Source organism: Haliaeetus leucocephalus, unplaced genomic scaffold (assembly GCF_000737465.1).
Source record: "Haliaeetus leucocephalus isolate CR32 unplaced genomic scaffold, Haliaeetus_leucocephalus-4.0 Scaffold0, whole genome shotgun sequence".
Lineage (NCBI taxonomy): Eukaryota > Metazoa > Chordata > Aves > Accipitriformes > Accipitridae > Haliaeetus > Haliaeetus leucocephalus.
This window is the reverse complement of record NW_010972436.1, coordinates 21670190-21694522: the sequence shown is the minus strand read 5'-3', so window position 1 is coordinate 21694522 and position 24333 is coordinate 21670190. Positions and strand designations below refer to the sequence as shown.

At 39.7% G+C, this 24333-nt stretch overlaps 1 protein-coding gene across 1 annotated transcript in view; it reads left to right on the top strand.

The window, feature by feature from the left end:
• Positions 1-24333, top strand: part of DPP6 (dipeptidyl-peptidase 6) — a 259976-nt gene that overhangs the window by 113863 nt on the left and 121780 nt on the right. The window contains exons 4-6 of the mRNA XM_010585970.1: positions 829-923; positions 3626-3700; positions 23544-23596. Of these exons, the coding sequence (XP_010584272.1) occupies positions 829-923; positions 3626-3700; positions 23544-23596 (223 nt within the window). The remainder of the gene's footprint in view (positions 1-828; positions 924-3625; positions 3701-23543; positions 23597-24333) is intronic.

The window sequence follows — 24333 nt, the reverse complement described above, 5'->3', positions numbered from 1 at the left end:
AGGCAGTGCATGTAAGCACTGATCAGACTTGAACTTCAGGTTATGACATCTGACAAGATGACAACCCTTTATTGTTGTAATGTTTTTTCATCCTGAACTTTTGACCTGCCACCCAACCCTCATTTGGAGTTTCTTTCACATGTCTACCCCAGCCTTTCTGTCAAGTAGGTTTTGAGCTTTGAGAGCTGGAGACTATCTCCTGCCTGTGCAGCAGCTACCAGAGGGGATTCTTGTCCTTGTCCAGATGTCCTGAGTGCTGGAACAGTCCCAAAGTGCAACAGGGACAAACTGATTTGTCCTGTTCCATGTGAAAATACCGATTTCTTTGCATGCATGTCCTTCTGGTGTGAGTTTGCAGGACAAATGGCTGAGTTGGAAGATCTGTACAATATTAGGTTCCAGAATCTGGTTTGTTAGAAGGTGATTTGCCTTCAGCTGTCAGAGACTTTCTAGGCATCTGGCTTATTAAAGTCCTACAGAGACTGAGGATCCTGGAAACCTTTAAGCATAAAGAATGGTTTTTGACCTTGTTCTTTTCTATACTAACAATATAGCAAGCTGTGTATGTACATTCAAAACAGGTCACCCTCTTCCTTCAGCTCTGGGAAAGTGTGGCAGAATAAACATGTGGCAAACACTAACCATGTTGTTTAATGACTGTCCTGGAAGCCACTTTAACATCACAGCAATGGCTGCGTTAACAAAAAATAATCTGTGTTCTTTAGAAGGAAGTTGCCAGCAGTACTTTTGGTTCAAGTCCATAATTAGGTTCTACACAAACAGACAATTTCAGGTTTCCTTAATGTTCTTTTCTTTTCCTCCTTGCAGATAATGAATTCATTTATAGAAACCAGAATGGCACAGTGATTCTGAGGAATGTCGAAACTAACAATTCAACAATATTAATAGAAAACAAAAAAATTGTAAGTATTTTCTATAATGAGTAGCAGAATTTCACAGTTCTTTTGCAGTTGGATCAATAAAGCAGAAAATGACTTGGGTTTCAACTTTGTGTATTCTCAAGGAGAAGCAATACACTGGTAATACTATGGGCTACACAATGACTGATAATGTGAAATTGAACTCCAGCTTTTCTTATTATTCTGCAAGCTCAGTTTCTTTCATACTACAGGAAGGCATCATATAGATATTTGAAGCTAGTCTTGCATATCATATATAATTGAAAGATGCATAATTCTCGTCTTTGCATGCTTAATAGAAAAGACAATTGATGTAATTTACTGTCTGTTGGTAGCATTTTCCACATTTCTCCATGCATATACTTATTTTTTAATTTGTGGATTTGCTGATTTTTGTTGCCTAATGGTTGAAATGTAATTTCAGTGTTGTTAATGAATAGTGTTGATGAATGGAAGTGGAGTTGCATATGAGAGAAACCCTAAGAAATTATTGGGAAAAGAAGTTAGTAGGTGGCTATTAAAATAAATGAAAAGAAAATAATTTCAGAGCTGATACAGAGTATTATTTATAATGATGAAAGTGTTTTGTAGCACTGTTTTTTGTAGTAGATGAAGCCAACATTGTGACAAAAGTTAGTACACTAAATGTTAGAGTGTTTTCAATATTTGCTGTCAGAAGTTGATTTCTGAAGTAAAATGCACTCATGTTTGCTCCAACAATGAGATATGAATCACATTGTCCTGGTAAAATTGTCACTTATGCAGTACCTTCCTAATGTTTTGATTAACTTGAGATGTTTTTGATGTACTGTATCACTGCAAAACTACAAAAGGAGAGGATGGCTCACAGAGACTTAATCACCTAAGATCTGCAGAAAACAGCTTTAGAAACTTAAAAGCTAAAAGTAAATCTACAAGAAAACTATAAAAACACATTCCAGGTTGGTTTTATTTTGCAGTATGAGTATATGACTCATACAAAGCTCAAGTACAGTATTAATTCTTTTTTAATGAGACAAAGAATTTATCACTGAATTGTTATTGCAGGACCCAACCTTAAACTTCACATGCTGCCATTTAACCTTCAGCTACATCACATAAGCAATCCTCTTTTACCAGAGCGTAACCTCTTTCTTTACAATTCTGCTAAAGGTAAAGGAATGGGCTGGCTTTCTTTAATGTCAAGGTCTGTTGAAATCAAACTGCTTCCATTTGGCTTCTGTTTATTCCCCTGGGTTTTAATTTTTGCCATTTGTAAGAAAAGCATAGTGTTACAAGATAGTCCTACTTTTTCATGCCATGGCCTCCCTACTGCCTGTTCTAACCTTGCTCCTCTGCCCTCTCAGTAAATAAATCTGCAGAACATCACCTCCACATTAATCCAAAAACTCCCAATACAGGAGCTGCCATTACACCTCATCCAGGCACACTGTCTTTGTCCTCTTTGTTCCCAGCCCTGGGTCAGAAAAACTTTTGCTACCTTGGCATGTTTTCCTTTCTCTGTCTTATTAATATAACAGTAAAGAAAATCTGTCTTCGTGCTGACACTGCTGGCTCTCACGCTCCCCTGTTACCCGCCATCCTGATCCACGCTGGTCCATCAGCCCATCAGGTTGCCCAGAGAGGTTGTAGCTGCCCCATCCCTGGAAACATTCCAGGTCAGGTTGGACGGGGCTCTGAGCAACCTGATGTAGTTGAAGATGTCCCTGCTCGTTGCAGGACGGGTGGACTAGATGACCTTTAAAGGTCCCTTCCAACCCAAACTATTCTATGATCAGTCCCTTCTGCCTTTGGCTGTCCCTGGGTTTCCCCACGCAATGCCTCCAGCCTCGCTGCCCTTGGGGAAGGCTCTCCCAGTGGGATGCTGTGCATTTCCCTGCAACCCAAATTCCCCCTTCCATTTTGCTCCATGGGAATCTCTCAAGGACCTGCATCTAATTTGTTAGGTGAGAGGGTGAGAGTTAAAAGGCGTGGATGAGTGGCGTGTTAGTGGCACCTCTCTTTGACCTTGGTGCGATCAGTGCCAGAAATGTGTTATATTGAAACACACTGGAAAGGAGAAGTGTCTGCACTATACAAATAAGTGGAGCAGGGAAAAGGTAATTCCTGACAAGTCTGAGATATTTTGGCATCTCTTCTTGTTAGTAAGACTTACAGAGCGGCTTTTTGCAGAACCCAGGTCAGGGTGCACCTGGAAAGCTGTATCACTAAAGCATCCCAAAGACTTTTGTAACTGAGGAAAATGGGATAGTTCTCAGTGTTGTCTTAATTGGGAGAGGTAGTGGTGTCTCTTTATATTAATTTGCTCCAGCAGGTATTTACTGCTTGTTATCTCCTGCACTTTGGCCAGTGACTGCAGGGAATGAGAGGGAATTAATAAATTGACACTAATTGAAGTTTTCTACTACTTGCTGCCCACAGCTGCCCCATCACCCACAGTGCAGTAAGTTTTTAAGGAAAACTGTGATTTTTTGAGATAGCCACCTGCTCTGAGTCACAATGCGGTTATCCTTTCTCTTATAGGAACATATAAATGCCCACATAACATTTCTGGGATTTGACAAGAGATGTGATGTATTATTTTTCAAGACCCTTAGTCTGGCAGTATTCTTCATCATTAGAAAGTTGGTCATAACAATTAGTTCTAGATGTCATTGGCTTTAAAACTGAAAAATATTTATTTCAATGTTTGATTTATTTTCTAGGTCTCCTTAAAGGCTATTCGATATGAAGTATCACCTGACCGGGAATATGCACTTTTTGCTTTTAATGTTGAACCAGTAAGTAAATAGAGTTGATTTCAAAATACACAGGCTTTTTTTTTATTTTATTTTTCTCACTTCTATGCCAGTAAGATGATATTTTAAATTAATTGCTTCCTATGAAACAAAGAAAGCAAACCTCTCATTTAGCTATTCTGCAAGCATGTCATACTGCCATCTAGTAGAGGAGAAAGGTATAAATTACACCGTAGAGGAAACACTGTCATTGCCAGGATTTTATAGTCTTTGGGAGCGGGATTGTAAGGACATGTCTTTGCTACAAGGATTTCTATTCCTCTTCTGTGAAATTTTTTTCCATGGTGCCTTTTTCAGTCACACTATAAATTTCTTCCCCAGAACAAAAAGCAACTGTCAGTGTCTCCCACAACTGAAATAATACGTTAATTATGGTGTCACTGTTCCCAGTGCTGCAGTTAGGGTTGAGCTATCACTTTCATTATAAATCCTTTTCTTCAGAGGGTTAGGTATAAATCATTTGTAAGAAATCACCACTGGGTTACTACTAAGTTTTAGATTACGGTGAATTTTCTACCAAACTTCAGAAAAGAAAAGTGTAATGAGTTGTTTTTAAATGATGACTAAAGGATCAAACACATGGGAAGCAGTTCTTCGGCATGAATAATATTTATTTTCTTTTTAAATTCTGCTGGTATAAGACCTGAAAGTTTGAATGATAGCTATGCTGTATTACTTGGATAAACTATAAATCTCTATACATTTTGTTTCCATAATCTAGAATTGCACCAATTCCTCAAAACAAAAATAATTCATTCACCAGCAATTGTAATTCTTCTTCCATAAAATAAATCTAGTTTCAGCTGCTAACCAAAGGAAATTTGTTGGTCCTTTAGGTAGCAGAGGTTGTGGCTCTGTTGCTCATCTGATTTCTCTGCTGTCATCTTTGGAGTTATTCCTGACTCACAGTGGTATAAAAGTCAGGACAACCATGCCTGGTGTTCGAAAGGGTTCACATAAAACTGTATGAGAAACTTTAGGGGTAATTCCTAAAGACTTTTTTGCTGGAAAGTCATTGCTGGTGCAACTTCACTTATCTGAAGCTTAGCAGAGTTCTGGACAGAGATGGATGTGGAAGTGTTAAGTTAAATCTAAATATGGGGAAGACAGCCTAACGGCCACTGAGCAAGCAAAGCCTTTGCATAAAAGCCCCCCCTGCCTTGTGTGCCAGAGGTGTTTTGTAAAATTCACTTTTTTTAATGGAGATGATTGGCCTTTGGCTGTGGAAGCTGTGCGCCAACACTGCTCAGATGCATTGTGCAAGCTGGAAGAGCCCTGAGGAGAGAGGGCTTCTTCAGTTCCTCTGAGAACGAGAGAAAAATGTCTGTAACGACAAAAATTATAATGAGACAAAAAAATGTCATTCTTAAAAAGCAGTAGTGGGAAATTCACTTTTTATTCCCAACCTTTATCCATCGAAAGGACTGCACACTCGGAAGATCTGGAAGAAACAAAGTTATGGGGGCTTTTGCAGCCCAGACTTTGTGTTCAGCCTGCAGAGGAATGCTTGATGGAGGCAATGGAGGAGGAGGATGGGGATGGAAAGGGATGGGCTGGATGCGTGTCCCTGGCATCCTCCTCTCTACATTTCAGTGCTTGCAGATCTGTGGGTTTGAGGTACAGGCAAAACACTGAGTTTGTGGTGCTTTAAGATGCCTGGCTGGAGAAGAGAGAGCAGCACACAGGCAGGTGCTCCCTTCCCCACACCACATCTTCTTCCAGAAAGGAAAACCCAAAGTGGCAAGCTGGAAACATGACGTTTGGGAAGATTTTAGGATGTGAAATATATTCAGTGTAAGAGAGCATTGCAAATTGTTCAAGTATTCATATGAGTTTATGATAGCAAGAGTTCCTGAAATAGTCTTCTGAAACAAAACAAAACAAAACAAAACAAAAAACCCCTCCTTTTTCCTTTAAGATCCATGCTTATGAAGGATACAAAGATATTTTTTTTTGAAGAAGCAGCATACTAATAGAGAGGTAGTAAAATTCATTCTTGAATATTGCATCTTTAAGCCACGATGGGTGGCTCTTTGTGTATTGAAGTTGCAATAACTGTTAAATTACTTATTCAGCTTTCTTCTCACTTGGTATGCAGACTGTGGCTACAAATAATTGCATGTTAGTTAGCTTTTCGCATTTTCTGCATTTCAAACTGTATTCTTGGACAAAATTCAAATTACGCTGTTTTCTGCAACACAAGAAATTGATTAGCAAAGCCTTGGGCAGTTGTCCTTGTTGCAAAGTCAAAAGGAAATTTCAGGAAATGTATTGACAAAGGACATTTGTTTAAAGTTCAATTCTACAAATACTTTAAAAAAAAAACCTTCCTGAAATTATTGTGTGCTTATTTTATAGGTGTCAGAAAGTGTTGCTTTATTTTTTTTGCCATTTGAAAATGTGCTGTGCTGCCTTTTAATTGTTTGTGAGTATAGATGTTTTTGTCATTTTTTTACACAATACAGTTGTGCTGCATTTACATATATGTGTACTATCTTAATATACATAATATGAATTAATAATTTATCTGAATTCTAATATGAATCTATGGATTCAGCCTCTATTTTTAATACCAGCTAGGAATAAACATGAAACTAGAAAAGCATAGTGTGTCACTCCAATGAAGTGAAATATTTTTAAGAAAAATACTACAAAGTCATTTCCTGCCAGTAGTAGCTTTCTTCTAAGGTTTTTCTATTTATTTGCACAGAAGCATCTCCGCTCAGTGTTGGTCTGGGTAACGGCACTGACACCCACATTGGAATAACACGGCCCTGAACTGGCAGACACCTATTTTGCAAAGTTATTGAGGCAACTAATGTGCGTTTTCCTGTTGTATCACTTCATCTTCTTAGAGGATGATGAATTAAAGTATGTTCCTTAAAATATATTTCTCCCAGGAAGCTTGGCAGGCAGTTGTGAGACTGGCGTGGGTACATTGTGGCTGGTCGGGCTGTCAGGTTCCATTCTAAATGCTTTTTTGCAGTGCTTATATTTACAGAAGTTTAATCTTTCAGGCAGCAATATTCTGGGTAAGCCTTGTGCTAATAGGGAGCTTTTCTAACCTTGAACACAGCAGATTTGTTCTTTTTCTGGAAAGGTCATAGGGAAGGCGCCAGGCTTCTTTGTCTTTAAAATACTCTTGTGATTTTTCTGTTGTTTGTTTGTTTTCTGTTTCTTTACACTAGAGCAAGGTCCAACCTGAGGCTGAAACCACAGGGTGAAGTTTTCAGAAAGCGTTGGGGAATAAATACACCCATAGAGAAACTTTGATTTCCAATCAGCCTCCACCACAACAAGCGTGTGGGGCCGGGGCTAGAGAGTTCAGTAACCCCAAACCACATAGGCAAATCGGGGTTTAGCCACAGCATCTCAGCAGAAAGGGAGCAGAGGGTGAAGGCTGTCTCTGGTGCCGTCAGGTCAAAGCCGCTCTTGCCCAGCACATGGCTCCACCAGCATTACTGGTCAAGCTCCGCGCTCCTGCACACCTCCCGGGGGGGGGACGACACAGGTCTCTGTGGTGTTTGGGCTACAATCACATTTGTGGGTCTCCGTGGCCTCCAAAAGGGATTTCCTAAAGAGCCAAGTGACAAAGAACCTCTTAAATTCTGTAGCGTTTCTGCGACGGAGAGAGGGATGGGGTAAGAATAAGGACGAGTAAGCAAACCCCAGGGGCTTGTGTAGCTTTCCGTGGTAGTCAGAGTTAACCAGTGGAGTTTGTGGAATGGTGATAAAGGAAATAGAGGAAAGTAAATGAGAAGAAACATGATTTTCTTGAGTGACATGGTGAGACATTAAATAGAGAATATTTAATTGCCTTTATTATAAATAGCTGTCATTGTAATGCAAGAGAGGAAATAAAGTGGCCGAGATTCTTCTTAAAGCTATTTGTTCTTCATTTCCAATTTACCAGTCCATTACTGTGTTTGAGCTAGTTAAGAGCAATTACACACAGGAAATCCTGGCTGATTAATACGGACCAAACTGCTAAGTCTTCTGAACAACAATTAGGGCTTAGAGACTTTTATAGCTGATACAACAGACGCTATTACCTATTTTGCAGTTAAAGGAATGCATTTTTATAATGCTGAAAGCTGCAAAGAATTAATCATCATTGTAATTAGAACAGGCCCAACTATTTTTTTTTTTTTTAATAGTTCATGTGGTGAGTTTAGTATTTCTTTTCTGTCTGCCTGTTGCCATAGGTCTCACAGGAGTGGTGGGACCAAAGAGACCTCAGAAAGACCCAGTCCAAACCCCGGACTTTGTATTTAGAGCATGAATGAAGTAAAAAAGCTTTATTTATAGAAAGCATCATGTTGTTATTATTACTGTTGTTGCTATTTTTTAACTATTTGTCCAAGTCTGTTTGCTATGTGGAGTGAACAGGTTTTGTGCTTATGGCTTCAATTACAACTTTGTACTGCTTTAATTAGTCATGTAGAAATTAATATAACACTTGTTATTTCCAGAACACTAATGGGTATAAATATTAACGAATTCTCACAACTTCTTTTTGAGTTAGGTGGAAACTATTATTGTGATAAATATGCCTCTGAAAATTAGACACTGTCATAACTATCATCAGTAATACTGCTAATATTGTAGCTATGGTATAAATTACTTAATTGAAATGGATTTACCAGTGCTAGAAATAGGTTTGCATAAACCTGTTTTCCTTCTCTGGCAATAACTATATTTCAAATTTACTTTTTTCATTCCCAGCCAATGTCGTTTTCAGGAACAATGAAAATGTACAGTGATTACACTATGTAAAGTGAGCACAGTTAGAACATTTCTACCATAAAATAATGCTACCTGGTTTAGTGATTTGTTCAATTTTTTGGTGTTTGTTGTAAACCAGTAGAATTTTTGAGTGGAACGCTTTGAAGGAAAAAGCTTATGTTTATAGTTTTTATATCCTTTTTTTCATATGAATGCAGTTTTGAATCTTTGTTGCTCATAAACTCCTTCTCCATTGTAAAGCTGCACAATATAAGGGCCATGTTGACTATTCTCAAAAGCTAGTGGCTAAAACTATTTTCCCAACATTGCCAAGCCTAAAGCACTGTAGCTTTGTTTACTTATGAGAATTAGTTACCTGTTTTTAGGATAAATAACTGTAGTATCACTTCCTACATAAAAATAAGAAAAAAAATCAGTCCTAATAATGTGAAGGTTATAGCAGTTAAAGTGTTTTTTCTGTTATTACATCTGTGCATGTGTGTATCTTCAAGCAAAATATTTTCTCTTTTCTTGATTCACCAGAGGACTGTAGTTGTTCAGTGCTTCTGTAATGAGCAGAAGTCAAGTTATTAATGAATTAGTGGAACCACATAGACCAGCCACTCATCAAATCTGATGATTTGCTAAATCTTGGGTCTTCTTCATGAAAACATCATCTTCAGTTGTTTCCCATAGAACAAATATTACTAATACCGTTCAGCTAATATGTAATATTTCAGTGAAATGCTCACAACTTCTGAAGATTGCACCATTTTTATGAGCATGCCTGTGTGGGGTTTTAGAGAGATGATTCTGGAGCTCCAGGGCTGAAAGTGGGGGCCGCTTTTTTTCTCCTTCTCACATATTCTTGCACCCTGTTTTGAGTCATATTATTTCAACAGCCAAGATCAGTAGAGTAAATATCCTTGTTTAATAATGTGCTTTTTATCTTATTTGTAGTGACAAGAACAGAAGCGCTCCAGCTACATTTACATAACAAAAGCTAAGGCTTGTGTGTCCAGAAGTATTGTATTAAGAAGCAAGTACTGAGAATAGAGGGGAGGTTAATTTTCTGGGTGATAGTTTACTTTGGATTTCAAGCTGAGGCAGCAGCTATTGTTTGACAAAATTTAGAGGCAATCGTTTATTTTAAAAGGAGAGTGTTGTGGGGTTTTTTAATTATGAACCTGGTCTACTTAAAATACCCTTTGTGAAAGACTGCCTATCTTTTCTAATCTCAAAACCACCTTGAATAAATTCCCTAATCTGCTGTTTTCAATGCAGGCTGAACAGCAACAAGATAGACAAAAGAGGATTTTCAAAGGCATCCGAGAAGGTTGATTCAAAAAGGTTTCTACTCTTCCATTTGCTTTTCTGTCAGACCTGGAGGTGTGCAACTCACCCAGGACACCAGCACTTCACGGTCACCTTGCATTAAATAAACCAAAGCAGCTAATAAATGAAGTGCAGGCAACTGGGAGATTTTCCTACTGATGAATCTCAGTTCAGGCAGAAGTAGCAAATCTGTGTCAGACATACCAACGTGCTGAGTTTTTCTGTCGCATGTGCGTATCGGTAATTGGTTCAGCCGAATTAATATTTGATATCTGCAGTGGCACAGAGAGACAGGGAAGTTTGCCACACAAATCTAGAGGGATTTATGGGTTTTCAAAACTCTATTACAGCGTTGTGCAAACACTGTCTTCTCAGGTGTCCTCAGTTGTGCCTTTCACAGCAGAGCCCTTTCGATGCCAAATATTTTTCTGCTGCACATGCTTACAAAATTAAAAATTCTTGCTATGGGAGGGTGGATACCCATTTTAATTGAGTAAACATGTTATCATGTGGTGGGAATATTTTTTCTTACTGCTCAGCAGTCATCCCTCTGTCCAATTTCTGTCACATTGTGTGTTTAGAATAGAAATTTTGGGACACAGACACAGGATGGTGGAGCAATAATTAGTGACTAGCTTTATCCTAGAGCTCCCTGTTGAAGCAGAAACTACAGAAACTAATTTCATGTTGGTAACTTTCAGGACCAATTTTGGACAAACACAAGGGAAGAAAAGAGGTCAAACCTTTTCTTTATTTTATTTGTTTTGGAGGAGCCTCGTGGTTCATTTCAAATCCCTACAAAGCTCCAGCAGAAAGTATGTTCCTTTATGTAGCCTGAATGGTTCTTTGCTCTTAGCAGCAATCCTTCTGCTTTGGCACAGCTCAGTTTAATTACAGAAAAATTTCCAGCTTAAATGAGGAGTTAGAGTGGGGTCAGGTACTCAACTGCACGAACTGCAGGGACATTTTGGTAGTTAAATTCTTTGGGCTGCGGGGCAAGGGGTTCCTAGGGCTTCCTAAAACTAAGGGTCTGTCATTGTAACTCTGGGTAGAAGCAGCAACAAAAAATGTGGAGTGAAAGGACATAGGCCAAATCTGCATGCTTTATCTTTATTTTCCATTTTTAATAAAGGGGATATGATAGGCACTGAATCTCAGCAAAGAGAAATGGGTGGCTGGAGCCTTCTTGTGTTTATTATCCATGGAAAATGTGTTTGTACCCCTTAAATGCAAGGAATGGGTGTTCACCCCAGCATCTCGTCTTCAGCAGGTACTCTAGCAGTGGGATCATCTCACTGGTGAAGGAACTGGTGGGGACCCTGCGTTCATCATGGGTAGCCCCTATGGTTACTTGTGGCCTGCAGCTCTTTGCTGGAGCAAATCATAAAACCACATTGGGATCCCAGGTTTTTAGCTCTGTTGCTCCCTGTTATTGCGGGATGTTTTCAGCAGGAAGTTTGTGCTTCCGAAATGATGACCTAGATGCATTCATACAACGTGATATGATGTGTTTGCCTGAGCTGGGACTGGGAAGCAAAGCTCTGCCCAGCCAGTCTTCCTGCGGTCCTCAGTCCCCACACTCCAGTTTTGCTGAGGCATGCTCCTGCTATAGCACTGGTTTCAGTAAAACTGCACCAAATCTCAATTTCTTACTGAGTCTCCATTCCAGGGAATGTTGTTTAGTGTGATTATTGCAACATAATACCAACTGCATGAAATGGAGAGCATTAAAAACTGAGTATGCTGACTTCAGCTGCTGTGCCACCTCTGAGCTTTAACCATTTTCTATTAAAAACAAAGGATTAAACTCTTGCTGTTCTTCTAATAATGTAGATAAATGGAGCTAGGTCTAAACTTTAAGCCTCCTGACTTGAGCTGGGAGACTTCAACACAAATTGCACTGACATGACTGAGTGCAAAATAATATTTCAAATGTAAGTTGGACATACAGCAGAGGCCAACAAACTGTATCCTACATTTATTCACAGGCATAGATATACATCAGTAAACTGAAAAGCAAATCCACAGTTCCAGGGAAGACTAGAGTAATATCAAAAGTCAGAAATAATTAGCCTGTCATGCAAGAGTACATAGGTGTATTATGTATCGGTATCAGCTATCAGCAGTCTTCCTTTGTAAATATTTTCTTTAGCAAATGAGATTTTCATCAAACAGAGAAGGGGGGGGGGGGGAAGACTCAAGGCAAAACACTCTGATAGAAAAATAACCAATTTTTCTTTGCTTGGATAAGATTAGATTTTTCATTCTACTTCCTTTTCTGAGTGTGTAGATGACCTAACTTGAACAGACAGCCTGGTAGAGATTAATGTTCTAACAGAATTCACAAAACATCTTAAAAATAACCTGCAATTTATTTTTGAATAAAACATAGGTAAGGTAATTGCACAAGGTCTCCTAGATAGCCAAAATCAGATAGACAGTCAGCAGTAAAATCATTGCAGTTTTCTTTCTTGTACTTGTATGGGAATCCATCTTAGTGAAACGCAGGGGAACTTCCTTTGCTTTAAGAGGAATGAAATAAATGTAGCTATATAAAAATTATTGAATAAAATTAGGACTTAAAGAGCTAGGTTCCTTGCAACACACAGAGGCTTCAGAACTACGTTAGAGGTGAGTTCCTGGTTTTAGCATAATTTTGCTTCCTAAGTTTTTAGGGAGAATAAAAATCCTATTTTGTGCTGGATTGTGATAAGTATAGAGAGTTATTTTAAAATGTTAAGGAAAGAAATATATTAAGAATAGGATGCAAAATGGGAAAACAACAGTGATTTAAAAGACATTAGAAAGCAAAATCAGAAAGAATTTAATTCTGGTGTCTATGCAGAAACATAGGAAGTAGTCTCAGCCTGAAGGAGTTTATAATCTAATTCTTCTGATTTTATTTATTTATTTTTAATCACTGAAATAGGAGAAAAATATATTTAGTGCCCTCTTCTGGAAAACCAGATTTTACTATGCAGAGCACCCCAATGAAATTCTTGTACTCAGAAATGCAAATCTTCTGATGCAAATTTTCTCCTCTTCAGCTGAGTTACATGCCTAAATCCAAGGAGTGTGCAGCTCTGTGTTTACCCCGAACAAGTGCCTTTTATCCCTTTAGCTGCCTGCAGAACTCTGTTTTTATCAGGGCTATGTTAAAACCAATAATTAACATTCCTCCTTGGGCAGCTAATGACCCAGATTTGAAAATGGAATCTTCTATTCTCTTTTCTTCTATTCTCTGCTCAAAAAAAGCTCTGTCTTGAAAAGGGAAACAAATCATAGGGCTTTAGTCAGGTCTTTAAAAGCATGAGTCCTCAGATTTTTATGTGCAAGAGTGGAAGAGAGCCCGTACAGCGATGCTGTTGATGGTGATGCTGTGAAGGGTTGTGCAGCAGGCAAGGAACAGGGGATGCTCTGTGCTTCTTCCTGTCCCTTTTGCTCTCCCCCCAATTTCTGAAGAGATGCCCATCATCACCACAGTCCACTTACCCCTTGGAAGATGTCCACGGCATCACAGGGATGACACACAAAATGTCCCGCTGTCTCATATGTGTTTTCAGTCTATTTTTCCTTATGTCAGAAAATAGAAATGTCACCTCCAGTAAATTAGATCCACGTGTACATCGAGATACAGCTCAGAGTCTTCTGATCTCTTATGGACCTGGAAAATGAATCTTTCACTGAACAGAGAGAGGATTTTGGACCAAGGTCCCTGGCTTGTATCTGAGTACTTTCATTCTCCTTTCACATCCACTTCAGTGCTCTTAAACTGCTGCTCTCTAATGCTTTTTGAAGGTCTCATCTTTCTTGTCTTGGATTCCTTTCTTTGAGTCTTCTAGGAGTGCCCTGAGCCTATGACCATCATAAAAGATTTCAGTGACAGTGTTAACTTCTTTGTAGTATTCACCTTCTCAACTACTATAGTAGAAAAAGCAATTTTTATATGCTAAGAGTAAGTTTTAATAGAAAGAACATATGCTGTGGTTCTGTAGTTGCTAATTTCTGCTGCTAAAGTGAATTATTTAAAAGTGAATAAATTAATTAGATATATATACTAAGCATTCAGACCATTTTCATGGCTTGGTTCTCATGTAATTGCTACAAAGCTGCACCATTTGCATTGTAAACTTCACAGAAAAGAGGTTTTTAGAATCTTTCCCCATTCAGGCCGCTCAGCTCAAGAAATGTTTCATTGAAAGAAGGCATTACCTAATTTTTCCTTAAAAGCATTGATTATTAAGCATTGATTTCTCATGCTGTCCTTCAGCCCTCAGACTGTAACTCCAAAGTCAACGAAGGTGAGCATCAGTCAAGTGAATGTAGATGTGAACAACGTAAACTCCCCATCTGTGTCAACTACCCTGGGCTGCCTTTATAATCAGTGTGCTCCGGGGTGTAAATCTAAGGCTAAAACAGACACCAAAGACTGGTCAGAGGAATCATACCCCAAACAGGCTTTTGGCACCGTTGTCTGGGAAGAGGGTGTTGCTCCAAGAGGTTGTAGGTGCAAAAAGGGTAAATGCTTGTAAAGAATGACTGGAGAGGTCAATGGCAGGGACATCCCTCAAGGTAGACAGCTGCAAACAGAGCGGCTCCAAGCTGCAAACTGCGAGAGCCTGGGACAGTATTTTGAGGAAGGATGACTATAAATAAGCTAACTCGAGCCTTTTTTCTGAATCGGCTTTGGGCTACTGTCTGAGCCAGGATAGTGAACTGGATGGAGTTTGGGTCTGACCCAATGCAGATATTATCACGACCACAGATATTACAAGAGAATCATGGTTGTATGTCTTGTGTGTTTGCATGGATTTGAAGGTTTTCTATGTTTACTAGGTTTGGGATAATTGTTGCCTACTTCAAAAATTTTATTTGGCCCTAGGCTACTTTTGTACTCTTTTTATGTAATAATGTTGTTTGTTTGTCTTTTACTTCTTTTCCTTAGATATATTGTCTGGTATGTTAGAATCGCAACATTAACTCTGTGCTAGATACTTTAATTCTCATTTCCAAGTTTCTGAACAGGACTATAAAACAGGCAAGTGCAGTGCTTGGAGAATTTCCATCCAGTCTTACACTACGCCTGCTGCAAAGTGGGAGGGGAACCTGGGAGTTTATACCACGTGATGTGAATACCAATAAAAATTTAAAAACAAGATCAACAACAAAACAAGCTCAAAATTCATAACCCTCTCTCATAATCCTTAATAACTTGATTGGAGGTGCTTCCCAATAACCTGAGCAGCAACAAGTGCGCGAGGGCTGGTGCAAAAATCCTACCGAGAGTTTCGTCGCTGCCATTTTATTTACCAGTTAAAAATGGAGCAGTCGTCCTTTAAGCCAGTGACTGCAAGTGCTTGCTGGTGCTGCTGGTGCCAGTGGAGCGCTATGAGGGACAGGTGGCTCGGGAGCAAAAGGAGGCTTTTGTAATTGCTTGGCAGGGCAGAGCTGTATTAGAGTGCAGCAGCAGTTGGCAGATTGGATTAACGCTTTCCTAGGGGTGAGATCTGGCACACGAGCTGTGTGTTAATACCTGTAGCCTAAGTTGGTTCTTGAGCTGCATTTGTAACAAAAAGAGCATCCACTTTACCTCCACCATGTCACAAAGTCATAAATCCTAAAGCCGGCCTTGAAGTTCCCTTTTGGCATCCTCAGCAGCGTAAGGCTCTCAAAAGTGTAATTTGGAAACAAATCTTTTAATAAAGAATTATTATCATGCAACAACTGAGGTAGATAATCAGTTTGTGGAACATGAAGTAACAGCATTATCTTACAACACTGCCGTCCACCTATTACTCTAGCAGATGTTGCCATCACACTTTATTTGTGGTTATTTTGCAAACTAGAGACGACGCTATTTGCGGAGTAATGCCTTGGCTTTGCTGGTTCAGAGACCTTTGGTTTTGTGGCTGGAAAACCAGCTTCGAATCCCAGCACTGCCCCTGTATGTTTGTGGGAGAGATTTACATATTAACCGTGCGTGTTGCCTGCAGCGCATGGCCCTATTACAATCAGCTTGAGCTTGAGTTGCAAACGCTTCTAAAATGCAAGTCCCCGTGGCATGAATGTGCTGTCCCTTCCCGATGTCACCTTGATGTGAGATTGTTGCTGCTCTGAGGAAGCTTCTCCAGTGGGGGTGACGGGGCATTCACAGCACGGCATGACTGGAGAGATGTTCTGGTTGTCCTCTACACACCAAGGACAAGCTTATACAGAAAGGCTCCTTCAGGCTCATATTGCAATGATAATGATTTAATTTTCAGTCTTAGAGATTAAATTGTTAAAAGATTTGAAAAACAGAGCCGTGCAAAGACTCTTCCTGATGATCCACTGCCTTTCGTGTTCTTCCATTCTCCACCCTTTGTACCTAGCATTTTATTCCCTCCTTCTAAACCAATTGCTAAAATTTCTTCCTGGTTCCGGAGATACCCAGTCACTGATCCTTGATTTCCTATGGCATTGGGTAGCAGTGGAGCAGCTCCTTATTCACACTGGTGTGTCTGATGTTGACGGCTTAGTGTTGGCCGTGTCATGTCGCCCAGGCACAGTTACGCTGCTAGGTCAGGATCCTCTCTTCCTCTTTGCAAGAAAAATGGTCTCCTCCCATAATTCAACTGTAATACATACATTCCCCAGGTATATATCTTGCTCCTTTTGCCCAAACGTTAATTTAGAAGTTAGTTCCTCTGGAACACAGAGACATTTACAAAAAAGGCTACCAGTTGTCAAATACTCTGTATGTTGATTGATCTAGAGACCCCTTCTTCTTATCGCCTTTCCTGTTCAAACCTATTTCCCCCATCTCTGCCTTTTCCTGAGCTCCCCCAACCACCCCGGAGTGGCAGAGCACTCTCAGTGTGCACTTCTGTGGCTGGGACCACATTACACATGTGGCTGATAGCTGAGCGCAGTGGGTAAGAGCATCCCAAATCAGGTGTTTGATAACAGCTGTGGGTTATTTGGCTTCCAGCTGAACCAATGCACAGGAAATGCTCGTTGATAGCATTTCATTATGGTTTTCCTAATTTATTAGAGGCACAAAGAGAAATGGGCAGTGTTCCTCGGAGGGCTGTAGAAACAGGTTGGCACACAGCATGAGACTGTATTAGAGGTACATTACTGGGGATGTGATAAAGTATATAGGGATAATTCAATGTAGAGACAAAAGAGAATTTGCTGTCTTAGGAGAAAACGAAATAAGTCAGTATCACAATGAATTTGAAAGGTGAGAATGTTGAAAAGACCTCAGATTATATGGCTTTATTGATTTGTTTGGTTCTTGCAAGCAGTCGAGCTTCACTGAGTGTAGGGTACAAAATACCAGTATGGATTTTGGTGTGTGTTTTTTTTTTTATTACCTTGACACAAAAGGAATAGATAGCTTGTGTTTTTTCTGAGAATCTAATTCCAGGCTGGTTACTATGGAATGCCTATTAGCAATAAAATGGTAGTAATACTTTGCTAAAATAGTTGGGCTGGGGACAATACTGCTGACCAGTGTGTCTCCACTGATAGAAAAAAATGAAAAGACCGTTACCTAACTGCCCACAAACCATACTTCAGCCAGAGGTAACCCCTTGTGCTCTAAATCACAAATATATTGGAGAATGAAAGACCAGAAATTGAACAAAACATTACCACGAAGTTGGTGGTCAGTTACAGGAATGGATTTTTCATCCCTTTGGAGGGCCAGTTCAACATGTAAAGGGAAAAGGATTTCTTCTCAACGGAACAGAAGGGTTCAAGTTATTCATCAGTTTTCAGGTTGTACAGCCCCAGCAAAACCAACAGCACCATAAAGAATTTTCATCAAGGCAAATGATGTTGACTCATTAAGTGAAAATTTAGTCTTTGATGTTGACTTTCATCAAAAATACAGAAAATTCTGCAAACAGGTACAGTGACCTGCTTTAATTCTCCACAGAATGTCATAAAGAAGTATGGCAGTGAGGTATTTTTAGTCAGACAATTAGCCTTTTGTCTACTGGAAGATTTGTACGAATGACTTGGTTACCCTCTAAAGATAACACAGTGTTTACTTGTTGGTGACTGACCAATAGAAGAATCAATGTGACAGTGTGGTAGTGACTTGGGTCATCCTTTACTGTGCACGGCATGTGCATGTAGTAGAAGGAAACACAACCTCTGGCTAACATTTGCTTGTGATTTTCCTTCTGAACTTGTTTTTCCCTCCCTTTCATGCCATCGTTAGATAACAGGGTACCAAATACGTGAGCTGTTTGTCAATGCAGAGCAGCAGCCTTCCTGCATTCTATTTTATTCTCTTTTCCCTCTTAATTTGTCAACTTCAGAGCCTGGTTAAATATCACAGATATTAAAGGCCAAATGGCAAATCATCTTTTACCTGCATATTTTGCATCACAGCATGAGTTACCGTTTAAGGGTGCCAGGACCATTTTGAAAGGTGGAGTATGTAATTATGTCAAATGTTTAGGATTATTCAATCGGTTTGACATTCATATGAGCATTTGGGGATTTGTCTGCTCATAGCACAGGTAGGAAAATGGGCTATATAATCTACTTCCAGCAAATGTCTTTTTAGAGACTCTTTGTTGGAAATGCTTTTAATGGGTCTGGCAGTTCCTGTTCCACTGGCCACTTGTGCTGTATTTTTACTGTCTTACTATAGAGTATAAAAGGGAATAGATTATAAAGACAATTTGGGTCTGTTAAGAATCCTGAGGGATTCTATTATTTGGAGATATACTTTATTGTTACAGAATAAAAAGTGATTCCTTTTACCCAGATAACTACCAAGTGCTTTATGATTAATTACATTAAAATATATTCTTGCTGTTTTCAGATTTTAGCCAACCATTGTACAGTTTTATTTCCAATGACTATTTAGTGTTCATTTTTATTTGGGGATACTGGGATGAATTTTTGGATGAAACGTGTGATTCCTGAAAAAGAAGAAAGACACTAAATACTAGAAATTTTGTATTAAGCCTTGCAAACTGCTTTATAACATAGCTTGCACTTCTATTCTGCCCTGTAGCTGTTCCCTCTCAAACTCTAAGTTTTATGGGATTTTTCATGAGTTTTCTAGGTAATTCTTTAATGTGAATAACACTACTGTGTGAAGGACCACGTGGCTTTATGGAGACATTTAGAAAATGGATGCAAAGGGTGTTTTAGTCCTGTATTTATCATGAGATCATGGCAGCCAGTCCACCTGGGTTTAATCTCAGATCCATGAACTGTTTAATATGCTGAGTGGTAAGACCCTAAATTAGCTATTTTGATAGAACAGCCTGTTGGAAGATGAGAGGATTGGGCTGATTGGGGAAGTCTTCTGCTAAGGGCTTTTTACCCCCTTCTTTGCTTGTAAACCTCCTTGAAAGAAAGTCTGCATGTGCCTCTTGTTCGTATTGATTCAGCACCTTGTCATACGAACATAAAAGAAAGCCTTTTGATAAATGCTGATTACCGCTGGTGCTAGCATGGTATCGGCCCACGAAGTGTGACAGAAACTGGCACAGAAGATGGAAGTGTAAACTCAACTCTTCCTTTTTTTCTGATGCTAGTGATAAATCCTCAGCAGGTAGTGTAATCTTTCATAGCAGCCAAAATATGCTGAAAACACATTTCACAATCTCCTAAAAATTCCCCTCATTTCCATCTAAAACCTTTTCCTAATCCTTTGTGAGTTACACAGGCAGTACCAAATTGAGAATAATGGTGACAATTTCAAACTTTTAACAAGAAGTTAATGACGGAGAAAGCTCTGTGTGTCCAGCTCGTGTCTATGTGACAATCAAGGTGAGATGTAGGGAGGTCAACAGGATCCTGCCTGTCTTTTTGGACTTATGTCAAGTATTTGTTCAGTTGCTTTGGGGCAAGAGCAAGACCTGTGGATTCTAATTTAAAGTATATGAATAGTCACAATGAATAAATGAGTCCAAAACCATTCTATTCTTTAATAACATCCATTTTCTATTTAAGTAAATCCTGCTGGGCTGGACCTGTATCCTTGGAGATGAAGCAAGTGTTTTTAAGGAGACATTACTCTACCATTCACACCACACTTTGCTGTGCAGTGGTGTGGCACAGAAGCTGTTTTTTCCATTTTGTTTCTGTAGCTTGTAGGAACCACAATTTACTTGTTATTTTGGAATTTGGTGGAGGGGGAGAGGCAGATGCTCTTCTCTGCTGCGGTACGTGCTGCGGTGTTTGCATTTCTGCTGTCATCTGGTCAGGTCCAGGCTTCTTTTGTTCATTACATAAAATGAGGTCAGTGGCTTCACAACAAAGTGTTGTCATATATAATTAGTCCTGTATTTTCCTGAATTTTAGAGAGATAATTGTCTTTCCAAGACTTAAGCGGAAACGGATAGATCCATCTCTTAGACCTTTTTTGATTTCAGTGTAAACATGCACGTGTTGCAGAGCATAACGTAGATTGAAAGTAAGGAAGATCTGTGCTGTGACCTGGGATAAGCAGCCCAGTGGGAGAGTGTTTCTGGCACAGCGGTTTTACTGTAATGACTTTTACAGGACTCATTGGTCACAGCTGGCATGGGAGTTTTGTGACCCGGTTTTGGTAATACCTAGAACCCTTCAGAGCAGTCTCAAACCTGTTCTAACTTATGTTGGCGGGATGACTTGGCACACTGGGCCTACAGAGCGAAACGGTTGCCAAAAACTCTGCTACCTTCAAATATGCCTCTCTACTGAGAGGAGCTGTGTGCTTCTGGGATCCAGCCAAATATCAGGGCTGAGAGCATCAAATCAGTCCAATGGCTTTTACCACACCCCTTGGATAGAGAAGGGGAACACAGAGATTTAATACAGTTATTTTTGTTGGCTAAGCCTCAGAAACAGAGAGGTTAAATGAAATGAATACTAACTTATAAGCACTGTCCAGTCTCTAAGGCTTAGCTTTGGGTTTCAGAAGAATGCTCATCTCTTTCCTACACTTTTCCCCACTTTTCCCTGGTGTGGGGTTTTCCTACTGGTAAGTGAATAGCCTAACTCAGCTTGATCCCAAGCAGAAATTTTAGTTGAGATATTAAGCAGGCACAGTCATCCTCTCAAAAAGTTAAAATAACTTCATTTGGTTTGCATATCTAAGAAGAAAGCAGCCATTTCATTTCTCAGAAAGGCATTAAAAGATGTGTCTCTTGGATTCCTGTCTGCTTAAGAGTGCTGCTCGCAGTGTGTTTTCCAAACAAGTTTGAAATAGTAGGGATGAGAAGGACTTCTGAACTGCATGTGCTCTTGTCCTTAAGAACTATAATAATAATAATAATAAATGTCTGATCCTGAAATCTTTGCTCATACAAGTAGTTGTTGTTTACATAAGTAAACCTACTAACCTAAAGTATATATTTGAGAAAGGATTGCTCCTATGGGTGAACTCTGCCAGCTTCAAGCCTTTGAAGGCTACGTGCTACAGGCACAGCTGATGTCAGATATTTTAGAATCTGGCTAAAGACGCAAGAGGATGACAAATGATGTTCAGAAAATAAAGGAGTTCTTTGAGAGTCCCACAACTTTTGTTTTCCCCACTCCTAAACTCTCTTGGCAAAGAAAATGTTTTGCCTCAGTCTCCATTAAAGGCCCTAAGACAGCTCCAAACTCTCTAGCGTGGCTGCACCGACTCTGCACCACAAGCAGGGACATCAGCAGATGTCCTGCTCAAAACTTCCCTGGCTTTCTTTTCCCTCCAGCCTGCCACATTTCTCTAATTTCCCCTGAAGGCATCTGTTCATACACATTTTGGGGGCTGGCTTCTGCCTCTGATAGCTGACAACACAGCATGGCTTGTTAGCTTGAACACCAGTCCTTGCCTCAGATCATAATTTATATATCTACATCATTTTCTACATCCTACTGCCAGGATATTTGAAGACAAAAGTTACTCAGTATTTAATGGTGATATATTATTAGTTTTTTCAGCTCTGTAGGCAAATTTAGTCTTCCAATGCATTTTCTTTGAAGAATTTTAGCAGTTTTAGAGCTTCACCAAAGCTGGAATAAAATCTAAGGCCACATGCATCAGCCAGGTCTCCAATATCAGCAATGTAAGATTCAAGAGCTCTTTGGTATGATTGGGTGTAGATGAGATAACGGTAATTTATTTGACATCATCTGAAACAGGTGGATCTAAAATGGACACCTGTACTAAAATAAATGCTAGCTTGCAGTGAATTCACTTGTATTCCTAGACCTTCCCTGATATCAATACACCAGAGACTCACCTTGCTGGAGGAGTCTTTATGTATCTGAATGCCTAAAAGGAGATATGATTTTGGAATGTAACCTGATGATATCCTTGTAATGGAGGGAGTGAATTGCACAGGAGAAGAAGGGAATCACATCAATCTGGCATCAGTCTCTGCATTTCATAGGTAGAAATCCAGTGCTTTCACCTCTATACTCTGGTGATAGCTTTTTTCCAGGGGGTTCATGCAGCACTATAAGGATTTTATGTTTGGATTTAAATTGTAGCAGAGAAGTTTGATTTAATATCTACAGGATGATGTACCTTGTGTTTATCTGCCTCTCTACTAACCCCCCAAAATGTAAGCCTGTTATAGACATCACTATGAAGGCTTGCCCTCAAGAGTGACAGGTAGTAAGTCATGCTTACTTGCCTGCAATGATAGCACTGTGCTTGGGATGGCCACTGCTGAGGCTGGCAGCACAATCCAGGACATCTCATGGTTTCTTGGCATAAGTAAAAAAAAACCAGCCTGTGCAAAACCAGAGGTACCTAGGAAAAATAATTTGATCAGACAAACTTGACTAGTGAAGCAAGTATTCAAGAAGTTCCTCCTTTGTCCTCTGGGACAGGAGCTTTATGAGAGCTAATGGAGAGCAAGTGGCTTAAAGATTTAAGTAGAAGTCAAACAAAATGATTGTTAGACTTATTTATTTAGTAGCATACAGTAACAGGACAGAATTGCAAGAGTAAGTGCCTGTATAAATGTGTATAAAGTCATTCATATTTGGACCTTTCACACTAGTGCCCTGACTCTTGTGTTGCTCAGCATTGCTCACCTTGGGCAACCACAGATCGCTGTTAGGGACTGTGTTGTCACTAGTGGAAAGTCACCAACTCTTAAATTGCTGAGCCTGACTCTGGTATTATTATTTACTACGTAGAAAATAAGTAATAAACTCTCCCTTCTGAGATGACCTACTGTGCAAGCTGACTAGCTCCTCCCCATGGCCCAAAATGTGCAAACTGCTATGAAGATGCAACTTAGCAAATCAAACAAACGTGAGGTCAGCTATTTGCCCTAAGTCAATAAAGTTTTATTTGCTGACTGACAGGAGCCTTACAACGTGCTCTGAGATCACGCAGCATCAGTCCTTGTTTTATTTACGTGGGAATAAAGCAATGCATTATATCCCTGTTTTGTCTAGTTATAACGATAGAGCATGTCTCCAGCTGACCAAGGTGTCCTCATTAATGATTGTTCTATATTTAGCCCTTGCAGAGACCATGTGCCCCCAGTTTAATCAAAGACCTGGTAGTCATGGTAACGACACAGAGCATCTGGATGTATACGATTTGCCAAACACTGCAATAAAGTGCAAGATGAAAAGAACACACAACAGCGTTAGGTGAATTAATGTATTGTTCTTTTCTACTACAGATTTTGAAGTGTTTGTAAGAGCTCCCTAGCCATAAAATGCTAGATTGTTTTTTTGCAGAAAAAGAGCCCTATTAACAGAGGTGACAATTACTAATCTCTTTTTTTTGTTTGTTTTGTTTCTTAATTTCATTTTGCAGGTCTATCAGCATTCATATACGGCATATTATGTCCTCAGCAAAATACCTCATGGGTAAGCAATTTTTCAATGTCTTAATTTTAAAACTCAGCCATTAAGAATTCTGCAAAATACTTTGTTTTGTGACAAACAGTTTCCTGTGACAGCCCTTTGCAATGGTCTGGCATTCAGCTGCAGCATCCACTGAGCTGTGTGTTGTACAAAAGATGACATAGTCTGGAAACAGAAGTACTCAGCTTCCCTAGAGAGTCAGACTACACGATTTTCATATTCCAGTTTTCAAGTTTTTGGCTAGAATATAGATGTGTTGGCGTCTGGCTGAGAGCTGTGGTTGGCCTCTCACCAGAGCACTGTCAGAGGATCTATCCAGGGGCGTTTAGTCCCTTAAATTTGGTCAGAATTGAGGCATCGCCCTTCAGTTTTGGGTCTCTTGGCAGATTCCCTTGATACAAATGCTCTCTCCAGCATCCCATCTGAAGGCAGGTAGACCAGTAGTCTGTTCCCAGGATCCTGACGCTGCTTAGATACGTGCACTCACAATTACACTGCAGCTACAAGCCTTTGGGTTTATAGTTTATCTTTTCAGAGAGTGTGAGGTAAGTGCAGACAAACAAGCGTGCCGCACAGGATTTACACAGCATTTCTAAACTTAATGAAAGCATAGTGCTTTACCTAAAGCACATAGCGTGAAAGGTTATGTATCATCACAAGTAATAAACTTCAATCACACAATGCCTCTTCATTTAGGTCCCCCTATCCACTGGAGGTCTTGAGGTAGGCTCAGTGTTTAA